General features: G+C 42.9%; 2 protein-coding genes across 2 annotated transcripts; both read right to left on the bottom strand.

Annotated features, from left to right (window-relative positions):
• Window positions 1-997: 997 nt before the first annotated feature.
• LOC124003258 (small ubiquitin-related modifier 2-like) lies at window positions 998-3,430 on the bottom strand. The gene is made up of 4 exons (XM_046311356.1): window positions 3,156-3,430; window positions 2,429-2,560; window positions 2,022-2,093; window positions 998-1,667 (listed from the first exon to the last, which is right to left on the bottom strand). The coding sequence occupies exons 1-4, from the start codon at window positions 3,174-3,176 to the stop codon at window positions 1,602-1,604; spliced, it is 291 nt and encodes a 96-aa protein (XP_046167312.1). The 5' UTR covers window positions 3,177-3,430; the 3' UTR covers window positions 998-1,601.
• Window positions 3,431-3,516: 86 nt separating this feature from the next.
• On the bottom strand, window positions 3,517-11,081 carry LOC124003257 (ADP-ribosylation factor-binding protein GGA3-like). The gene is given in 18 exon segments (XM_046311355.1): window positions 3,517-5,053; window positions 5,372-5,482; window positions 6,078-6,247; window positions 6,376-6,665; window positions 6,895-7,172; window positions 7,322-7,383; window positions 7,607-7,843; window positions 8,037-8,156; window positions 8,269-8,319; window positions 8,322-8,349; window positions 8,585-8,722; window positions 8,871-8,951; window positions 9,326-9,429; window positions 9,533-9,656; window positions 9,769-9,867; window positions 9,961-10,036; window positions 10,242-10,326; window positions 10,947-11,081. Coding segments are annotated over 18 exon segments (2,205 nt in total). The 5' UTR covers window positions 10,987-11,081; the 3' UTR covers window positions 3,517-4,942.
• Window positions 11,082-11,610: the final 529 nt, after the last annotated feature.

Raw genomic sequence — 11,610 nt, 5'->3', positions numbered from 1 at the left:
GTTGCCTGTCCAAACTGAGCAATTGGGGAAGAAGGGCCTTGGTCAGGGAGGTTATCAAAAATTTGATGGTAACTCTGATAGAGCTCCAGAGTACCTCTGTGGAGATAAGAGAATGTTCTAGGACAACCATCTCTGCAGCACTCCACCAATCAGGCAGTTCTGGTAGAATGCCAGATGGAAGCCACTCCTCAGTAAAAGGCACATGACAGCCCGCTTGGAGTTTGTCCAAAAGGCACCTGAAGACTGACCATGAGAAATTATTCTCTGGTCGGATGAAACCAAGATTGAAATCTTTGGGCCAAATGCCATGCGTCATGTCTGGAGGAAATCTAGCACCATCCCTACAGTGAAGCATGGTGGTGGCAGCATCATACTGTGGTGATGTTTTTCAGCGGCCGGGACTGTGAGACTAGTCAGGATCGAGGCAAAGATGAACAGAGAAAAGTGCAGAGAACCTGTTCAGGACCGCAGACTGGGACGAAGGTTCATCTTCCAACAGGAAAACGACCTTAAGCACACAGCCAAGGCCAAGCAGGAGTGGCTTCGGGACAAGTCTCAATGTCCTTGAGGGGATGAGCCAGAACAGACTTGAAACCAATCGAACATCTCTGGAGAGACCTGAACATAGCTGTGCAGCAATACTCCCTATCCAACCAGAAAGAGCTTGAGAGGATCTGCAGAGAATGGGAGAAACTCCCCAAATGCAGGTGTGCCAAGCTTGTAGCGTCATACCCAAGAAGGCTCGAGGCTGTAATTGCTGCCAAAGGTGCTTCAACAAAGTAAAGGATCTGAATACTTATGTAAATGTAATCAGTGTTTATATAAACTTGCAAAAATGTCAAACTATTTTTGCGTCATCATTATGGGGTATTGTGTGTAGCTTGGTAGGGGGGTAATTTTATACATTTTAGAATAAGGCTAACAAAATGTGAATAAAGTTAAGGGGTCTTAACTTTCCAAAGGCACTGTATATATATATATATATGACAGAGACATATTTAAAAAAGAATCCATTTATTTAACAATAACAGATGTGAGTCGATTTAAATGCAGGCTTTTTGGAGAACATCAATACAAGTTGCATCGCAAACAATTTCTACAATTATTAAAAAGAAAGAATCCATCTCTGAAAACAGAAGTCTGACCAGCAATTGTCAAAACGGGTGAATTAGATGTAAAGAACTTACACACCTTCCAAAAGACATTGTCCAGAATTGTAGGCTTTGATTGCTGGATTAGTTCAGCACATGAAACAGGATCTGACAATGGGTACCCTCACTCAGATGTTTATGTACAGAATAAACTCAATAATATACAACTGTATGTTATGTGAATATCAGAATGAATGGTATTGACATGTGTAGAACTACGTATGCTGAATCCCAAATTGACCCAACTCCTGTAGACCTGAAAGGATTGGAAGTACGGCTATAACACAGCAAGTCATATTATCATATTGGTCAAACCTATCCAATCATTTCAGATTGGCATTAAGTTCCTAGGGATAGGAGTTAGAAGCAGAGTTTCAGAAAATACATTATTAGGGAACGTAGAGGCGAGCTGACAGGGGAGGTAGGGGTGTTGGTGGGGAACATAGGCCCCTAGTGAAGAAAACCTCCCGTTTGCTGCTGGAACACATCGATTGTGTCTTCATCTTCCATTTCCAACTGACAAAACAAAAGTCATAATCAAGATCAGTTATAGCATCAGCAATTTGTTTTTTTCTACCTGTTGTAAACATTCTTCGTGGCCAGGATAAAACATGTTTTTCAAATATATTTTGGGGGGGTATTTTGAAGTTTTATTGACAGGTTCAGATCAGAATGTTAAATGGAGAGCTAGATGAGAGGATTATAGGAGAGGAAGTAAGGTATTGAACCTCTGCCTCCAGGGGCCCTATGTGGTCCTGGAGGCAGACCCCGGCACAGGATAAATCCATTTGCCAATGAACAGTCAACTCAAACATATAAAAGAAACCAAGGATTTGATCCAACAATAACAAACCATATCGACCAACTTACTTGTGCTGGTGTGTCTGTCTCGTTGATGGGTTGACCATCAAACCGGAACCGGATTTGCCTAATCGTCAGGCCCTGTGGAAAGGCACAAAAATTTGAACTGCAAATACGCAATTCTTCAATCAATGGAACTTGTGCATGGCAATGACACCCTCAGTCTGAGTACATGTATACAGGACATCACGTAGCGAGTACTACTTCCTCCCGATTCGGCTTATACCTTGCGCGAACTCGGGAGCTCTGCCTTGTTAGCACACGTGACCTCCCTCCTGAAGCGTATTACCAGACCGCGCCACATGGAAAGCTAGCTCCCTATATCGCAAGTGGGGATACTTCAGGCTGAGGAGTAAGTTTCACACATCCCCATGTCCTACACATGCATGTATGTTAGTCAATGGATGTTGCCTTACCTGTCTTTCGCAATATGCTTTCATGAGTTTGCTGAGAGGTGTGTGCCTTTTGATCTTGAACTGCACCACTGAGCCGTCTTGTCCTGCCACCTTCAAGTTGATGTGGTCATTGTTCTCCGTCTTTACTCCTTCCTAAAAACAAATATTCTATGATTAAAGGGAGTGGATATTTGGTACATTCTCTAGTAACTAAACTATCCCTCGCATTAAACTAAGTTTCAAATCACGGATTATGATATTTGGATAGACTTATTGTTAAGTGCAATGGTCTGCACGGAATACTCCCGATTCATAACAATTACAACAAGCTAATTGATCATGTTAGCATGCTAACAACTGTATGTAGCTAGCTGCCATACTGTTATTTGGGCACGGGCCCTCGGCGTTAACTAGCAAGCCATTTAGGTTGCATCCGCGCATCATGACAAGAAAACACATGAATATGAATTACATTTAAATTAGACAATTTAACTGATTTTGACTGACAAAACATGAATAAATCACAAAAGCCACATTGTTACTGATATTATTCGCTAGCTAACTACACGCTAGCAGTTAGCCTAGGCAAGCGGTCCAGACCGATTCAGAAATATTTCCAACTAAATCAACCGGTTAAGTAAATTAGCTGCTCTAAACCTCAAACCTTTTCAGAATATCATACAGGCCAACATAACGAGAATACAACTTCACTGTAAATATTGCGAATAAAATACGTTTCATTGCTCACCTTGGGTTTTTCGTCTGCCATGGCTGCTACACTTCAGCGACTTTGCGCCTTCTCCACGAAGCTTGGGTAGGAGCGCGACTTCCATCTGCGCCAGTTTGGAGAGCAGTCTGTGCTGCTCTTTTTCCATGACGATACATTTCTGAGCACTCACAGTGTGTGCACAGTGTTACATTTCTGAGCATTCACAGTGTGTGTGCCCAGTGTTGCTTGTTGGTGTGAAACTAAACTTAAAAATACAAAAGTAAAATGACATGTTCCAGGAGGTTTGATTATTTATAGGCGTTTCCTCGCCAGAAATCAACGTCTGTATGGGCGCAAGTGGGTTAGGGCAGGCATATGAACATACCACATACAGCATGTGGCAATTCTTTAAAATTAAGACTTTAATTCTTCATGCGGTAAAACAGTTATTCGAAAATACATATACAGTACTTCTGTTCAATCCCATTAAATAACCACACATTTAATGCACATGAATTAATTTGCCAATCTCTAAAATGGACAATAAAGAGCAACAATTTATATTAAAGTTTGGAAGAGTACTCCTCCCATTGTAACACTGGTACTGATAACAGAAAATGGCTTAATAACGCAGACAGAATAGACATAGTCAGACACTCCTGTTACATACAAGTACATTGCAAGGGACAACCATAAGCCCTATTTTGAGATACCGATTCATGTCCTATTGTACCACTGCAGGCAAAGCACCTTCACCATAGGCTGTTTGAATGGGGATGCAAGGGTTAAGATGTCGCAGATAGAAATGTAATGTATAGAGCTGACAAGCTTCCCTATTCTACTCAATACAGGTCTATCTGAAAGTGCTGCGATATTTCACCCTCCTGGATAAGCCCCAGGTTTCTACAAACTAATATTAAATTGTTACCAAGCCATTCAAAGTTAAGTATGCAGGGAAGAATTTCAGCAGTAAACTGATCTCAAAACAAGACAGAGCTTGCTTAGCTAACACCATCTCTGGAAACCAATACTTTCATGACAAGCACCTAAAAATAAATAAATAAATACTTAAAGATTCACAGTCACACAACTTGGCAGGCCACCACCTCCCATAACGGAAACATGTCAAAATAGCACTAATAGAAAATTCCCACCTGACCAGATAAATAGCACTCCCAAAATACAAATAATTATTTTGAATATATTCAAAGACCTTCTCAACAACATTATGCAAGTGTTCAGCATTTAGCTGTCTGTACTGTCAGTTATCTGCTCCATCATTTTCTACTGAGGTATTGTATTGGAATAAAGTGAAAGGGGGCAGGTGGAAAAGTGATCCATGTATGCTACTAGTCTAGGGCTTCTTTTCCATTAACTGTGACAATCGGGAGATTTTCCCTGTCCAATTACTGGTAGTTCATTGTAAAAGTCTTGTGTAAGTGCCAGATATATATAACGTGATAACTTTCAATCTTATCACATGCTAGGCTGGCTCTTCTTGACCGTTTAAAGTTACATTTCCAAGTGTATATGACTGCTCTAAAACCAAACATTGTAAGTCTGTATGGCATTTCTAAAGTGCAGCAATTCTGTAACAATTTCATTCAGAGAAGATTGGGTTTGAAGTATATATAAATAAACATGACACCTAACAGAAGGTGTAACGAATGGCATAATGATAATGGCGCTTAATAACTTACTAGTATATGAAACATTCGCAAATACATTGATTCTCCCCCAAATAGTCTTTGTAGTGTCAACTGACTCAAGCTGTCCCCACCATGTGTTGCTGTATTGTCCCTGGCACCATTTTGGGGTTAGGGGGGCTATAGAGCCCCCCATATCTCGGCTGGGGGGAACTGGTCCACCTCCCCAGTCTCTGTGCACTGCTGCTCTCCCAGTGTGAACGTCAGCTTGTATCTCATCCGGACCTTCTCCTGCGAGAGAGAGAGACACACACACAGGCACAGAGTAAGAATACTGGTTAGCATTGTAGCATCATTTTGACTTCAAACTAAATCACACAAATGATCCAGGTGATATGAGACATGGGTAGGTGATGTAAGGAATCATAAAGACCAAGTAACAAAGGGTGGAATAATGGATCCTGAACCTTAGCAGGGATCACATAGACAAAAAAACATGTACCATAACACATCTGCTAAGTGGAATATCTTATTATACCATAACCACATTTTCACTCATGCAAATATCAGATGAATAACTCTCATTGACTACACTAGGAGGACTCTCACCATTAGTGGGTTGGCCAGCAGCATGACTTGAGTGATGGCGGCGGGGGGAAAGATGGGGTTAAAAGGCGCCAGGTCAGTTCCCGAGGGCGGTTGTAGTCTCACCTTCATCGACTGGCAAGGGGAAGGAAGGAATGAATGGGGGGGGGTGACAGTTTGAAGACGGGCTTCGGTTCATATATATTAACTCACAAATATTATAGTTTGAGCAAACTTCACTGCCTATCTGAAGCAGTACCTCACTGAACATATCTCACTTGTCAGGAGAGTGAGGATTCAAGTATGCTACAAGAATGATGCTCATGAGTTCTTTTAATCAACTACAGCAGGCAGCGTTGGTTTTAATTGGCCCCCCAGGTTCAGAGCTAACTTTTTTTTGTCCATTGTTGGACATAAAATACTGTCAAAACACCAGGAAATCAGCTCCAAGTAGTTTTAATGTTGGGAATCTGTTCCTCATTATTCCCACACACAAGAGAGATATGTGATCATAAACAAATGTAAGCAAGGTTTTAAAATATCTTCTTGCAGTCAATTTGCAGTCTACAAATGATTTGTAATTATGTCCTGGCTCCGACCATCCGCTCGAGATAATAATTAGCCCACGGCTGAATCTAGTTGATTATCCCTGTACTACAGTGGAAGTACAGACCAGTGTAATTGAATAGGTTGTAACAGCGCGAGTGTCCACTGTCCAAGTCAGCCTTACCTTGGGTACAGCAGCCTGTAGGACTATGTTCCTGACGGGAAGAGGTGCCGTGTTCAGCACGGACACCACCATCACCAGCACGTCCGGCCGGCCCGGCGGACAGTCGGTGGCAAAATGCAGGAGAACGCGGACCCCGTCTTTATCATAGGCCGTCACAGGACACAGCTTGCCTTAAACATCACAGAATGACAGAGAGAGGAAGAAAACACTCAGTATCTGCACTTCCAGCCATCTGTGTTGACCAGACTACAATACCCAGAAACTTCTGAAGGCAGGCCAAGGTCTTCCTGGGACTCACTTGGCTTGATGGCTTCTAGGGGGACGTGGACGTTACTTAGGGAGATCTCAGGGAACTTGGCTGGGCTGGCCTGCCCCAGCGGGAGAATCAAGATGGGGGACAGGGAGCGGAGAAGGGGGCTGTCATCAGCTTGGGTTTTAGGGGACAAGGTAGGGGCTGCAGCAGCCGGTAGGATACCCAGAGGGAGAGGGCTGGATCTGGAGGCGGGGATCCCAATTCTCGGGGAGGCAGTGGCACCCATAGCCTCACCCATCCCAAACAGGTCGCCAGTGTTGATCACACCAGGCATGCTATGGTAGATGATGACAGATGGATGGACATTAAACCTGCACTCTGTACCGCCCATCCCTACTGCATACACTCAAAAGAATAGATCAAGCAATAACGCCAATTGGTGGCATTTAAATATTACTTCAGTTATCCACTTTCAAGCCTCCACAGTTACATGGTGTGGTACATGCTAGCTAGCATCTAGCCTTCACAGGAACATAAAGTATGATTGGTAGTGGAGATGAGCACCTCTTGGGGCTACCCAAATCCAACATGGCCAGGTCCTGCAGACTGTGGTTCAGGGAGGCGGAGACTGCCTGGGCAGCAGCACTGGGGTAGGGGAAGGAGGCGGAGACTGCCTGGGCAGCAGCACTGGGGTAGGGGAAGGAGGCCGCCACTGAGGATTGTGGGGCGGCTGTCTTAGAAACAGGCTCTGTTGTTGAAGCTCCTAACTGGTCCGTAGAAGCTGCAGAGAATACAGTATCTGGGAGGGCACTGCCAAACAGGTCCAAAACTGGGTTGGGAGCCTGGAAGAGAAGGGGTTTAACATCACATTAAACAATGTGTGTCAAGCTGACATAGTTAAGATCAATATTTCCAGGAAGGATAAATATTTCTACCAGAAATGCTTCTGAAAGTACTGACTGGTTAGGACACTTGAAAATGGCCATTTTACCTGCAAAAATGTCCTCCACAGATTATTCAAGTCATCTTTTGCAGGAACTGGGTCATTAAGTCCTGAAACAAACAAACAGTCAATATATCAGTCAATTTATTCTCTTATTCTATCAAGAAAACCCACATTTCCCGGAAGAGGGAGAGACTTTGGCAATATATGTGGGGATTAGGTGAGTCTACTATGTGAATTCAATGTCAAAAACATGAATCACAAAGACATACAGAAGACTAATGCTTTCTTATCAGATCCAATACAAAGGTGTTGATACAGGATGTGCTGTACCTAGAGAGAGGAGCTCCTTGTCCAGTAGAGACAGTGCAGCAGAGGGTTTTCTGGGACTGGGGTCCTCCATGGCAGGGCAGGCCTGAAGATCCTGGAGGGGGGCAGACCCGTACAGCAGGTCGGCTGGGATGAAGTCTGCGTGCTGGGCTAGAGGAGGATGCTCTGGTGGGGAGGGGCTCTGGAGGTCCAGACCAGCCAGGTCTACCAGGATCTCAGACTGGTTGCTGTCTTTGGTACCTGGCCAGGGATGGAAAGAGACAAAGATTAGGGTGAAACAGTCCAAGATGGTAAATACAATAATACACCAATGTGATCTCAGATGAAGGGGGGGGTTATTATTTTGTAAAGAATCCCCAGACCTGGGCCCCAGAAAGGAAAAGATGGATAATCCCTGGTAGAAAATAAAATCTGTGAACCGTCATGTTTTTACATTGTGTAGTAGTTGACAGTCCAAGTGGCTCCATCTCTCCATTGACAGTCTGTCCCTCCACAATCCTCTTATAGGAGTTGATGACGCGGGACAGGTCATCACTGGCCTGCAATATGTCACCTGGGGGTCACGAGAAGTCAAAGGTCACAAAGGATCAATCAAATGACCAATGATGGGAGGGATTTGACTATTTTGGACAATAAGATGGCAGGCCTCAGGGAGTGTTGGTTACCTAAGCTGCTGTCATTGTCCTCTGTCTCTGTGGCCAGCTTGAACACAGTCCCCTCAACTTGTCACAGTCCCCGTAAAGCTCCTGAAATGAAAAAACAACACCAATAATAATATTATGTGATGACAACACATTTCATATATGCTTCCAAAGTGTATTAATGTGCTTTTAACAACAAAATATTTTAAAGAAAACTTTCATTGTCCTGGAAGCAATTTCGTTTTATTTTCCACAAAGTTAGACACTTTTTATAGATTATCTCCAATTTTATGAAGGGAAGAGTATACAATAGTGATAGTGAAGTAAGATGTGGACCAACTTTGATAAGCTCCTTGTCTCCGTCCGTTGATTGGTCCCTGCTGAAGTGGCTGAGCATCTCGTTGAGCAGTTTAACACTGTTGTTGACCTCCTCCAGGGTGCTGCTGCGCTTCGACGCTCTCTGCAGCCTCACCTCATCCTGAAACACAGCACACACCTGCCTTAAACCCACTGGGATACAGTGACTGACAGAGGGCCGGATTCAATCACTTGTCATCATTATGGTCGTCATCATGTTTGTGTAGCAGCTCTGTTTACACAACTACTGCCTAACAACTACTGCTAACCTCTTTGACCATGTTTTTGATGAGGCGGTTGGCCTCCTGTAGATCCTCAGGCTTTTTGCTCTTCAGAAGCTCGGCCAGTCGCTACAGAGAGAGATAATAATAAGTCAGAGTCTCTAGTACTCTAGTCTGTTTCCCACAGTAGGGTCCAGTCACAGCAGCCAATCCCTGTGACAGATCCCAGGGCTTGAGAAAACATCTTTGATCATAGATCAACTTGAAGCTCAGAAATGCAAACATCTCAAGACCAATGAGAGAAGGTGAGATAGTCAGGCGGTTTTTATAGTGTAATTGTTATTGTAATGACAAAGCATAGGCTAGATAGGTTATGGCTATTTACATCCCAAAGACAGAAATGAAACATTTTTTTAAAGATTAACACGTTCTTCACAAAGTGAATTTATAGCGTCCGTATACAAAGATCTTCCATCAAACATCATAAGAAGGAAGCATCTCACCTTACTCTTCTCCTCGTTCTCAAACACAGGGTTCTTGGGCCGGGAGGAGGGTGACGGCATCAGTGTCTTATCCAGAGGAAGCTCAGGGTCAACTGTGACAATACCTGAAAAAAGGCAACAGTTAGAAGTGACATGGCGACTTTACAGTATTGGCTAAAAACCAATGAAAACCTGAAATAGGGTCATTTTAAAATGCTGAAATCCTACCTTGTTTCTTCAGCATTTGATAAGCATCGCTGATCTTGGCCTCATTGGGTAAAGAGAGTGTCCAGCTGAAGAGCATATCTACCACTCTCTTCTTCACCACCTCCGACACTCTGTCACCTAGATACTGGAACAGGAACAGGGTTCATCTGGATGGATTTCATTTTAACAAAGCAACAAATTACATACAGAACTATGGGATTAAAGAAAATACAAAACATCTGATATTATCTACATACTTTAGGTGACACCACTTTGATGAGTTCATTTAGAAACCTAAATTTCCCAACTTCATTGTGGAACCTTTTCCCGCAGTTCTTCATGCAAGCCTCTAAAACCTGCAACAGTGAGAAGTCAATGTTAAAGCTCCAAGAAGTATAGGCCTAGTGATAAATGACAAATACTCAATGTAAGAGTGGGATGTTACGCACCATCAAAGCCTGTATCGCCTCCCATTCTTGTGGGGACTGGATTTTATGGGCTAACAATCTCACAGCAATCTGTGGGCTGAAATTAAAATCATATACTATCAGAACAAATCTCAAACATTTTAAGGATTCACCAGTTCCAAATGAGCCTGATTTGAGGTTATGCTGTTGACAACAATAAAAAGTTACAACCATTGTTACATCTTCAGAAAACCATATTGATTACAATGAAATTAATACCTTAACATTACGTTACTTGAAGAGCATAGAAAAAGCATCCATACCCTTCCAATTCCTTATTGATTTGGTCACAGAATCCTATAATGTACTCCCAGTCTTCCTGCCTGTTGGATGGGTTGGTGGCTTTGTCTGTAGGGGGGGGGGGGGTCACATGAATATCTATCTCTGACTGAGTTTTCAGGGGCTCCTTTATAAAAACTGCTGATGGCTGACATCTGAATGTGATTAATGTCAAACATGTCATGAAAGTTACAGCACATTCGTTTTGACGCAAGTACAGCAAGATCTAGTCGAATGCAGGCAGCCCTTGCAGTAAATTAGGTAGCTAGGTTGGCAGTTAGCTAGTCACAGAGTTGTGTAGCCTGCTGGTGAGTGATTTGTAAACAATTACAGTGGTTGCTAGTTATCCAGCTAGCAAACTAACTCCAAAAATCTTGACAACTAGCAAAAAAATAAGCTTAGTTAGCTAGCTACCTAACAAGAGTCAACAAATGGTCGTATTCAGTGTGCATTGTGAACATGAACTGTTGTTGCCAAAACATGTTGATAGCTGGCTAACGTTAGCTCATTGCAAGCCACCTCTCATGACCCAAACATTGACTCAAAACACGAATAAATGAACATAGCCATTGTTGCCATTTGTATAAAATATACAATCTAGCTGGCACTGGTGATGTAGTTGTGAATTGCCCATTTAAAACGACGCATAAAGAAGTACGTATAATTTAATTTCCAAGCATGTAACTCACTGAGCCACGACTCCAGCGACTCCCCTTCCGCATCCGCCATATTCACTGCGGAGACACCAATGGGCCAATTCGATTATGCTGAGCCGCGGGGCACCGGTCGTGAACGGGGAAAAGTGGTGAGGGAGGAGCACATTCTCAAATCGAACAGTAATCTGCAGCGATCGGTTACGTTGTCTACGTCATGGTGCATACAACATCTTCTTTCCTTACAATGTTAGAATTTTCAAACGAGTTATCATTGGTAAGGCAGATAAAACGCTTTTATTGAAAGCAATCACCTTTGAATGTGAAAACAGAATCCTACTCATTACTCCACGTGCTTAATAATGACACTTTTGTTTTGAGCCCCTTTAGCTGGAGCTTTGAAAGGGGCACCTGGCTCAAGCCCAGGAGGCAGACCGATGTTATGATAATTTGTCGGTACAGATGGTTTGTTTAGCCTACATAGCAGGTTAGGATAATTAACGTAGCATGTTAGGAAAATGTACATAGCAAGTTAGGGGAATGAATGTAGCAGGTTAATAGAACTAAGCTAGTGGATTACTTAGGATAATTAACATAGCAGGTTAGGAGAAATAAAGAAGCAGGTTAGGTGAATTAACCTGGCACATTAGGAGAATCAAATCCAATTGTATTCGTCACATACGCTGAATACAACATGAAT

Source organism: Oncorhynchus gorbuscha, linkage group LG18, assembly GCF_021184085.1.
Source record: "Oncorhynchus gorbuscha isolate QuinsamMale2020 ecotype Even-year linkage group LG18, OgorEven_v1.0, whole genome shotgun sequence".
Taxonomy (NCBI): domain Eukaryota; kingdom Metazoa; phylum Chordata; class Actinopteri; order Salmoniformes; family Salmonidae; genus Oncorhynchus; species Oncorhynchus gorbuscha.
The sequence above is the reverse complement of the archived record's forward strand: the minus strand, read 5'-3'. Positions and strand labels throughout refer to the sequence as shown.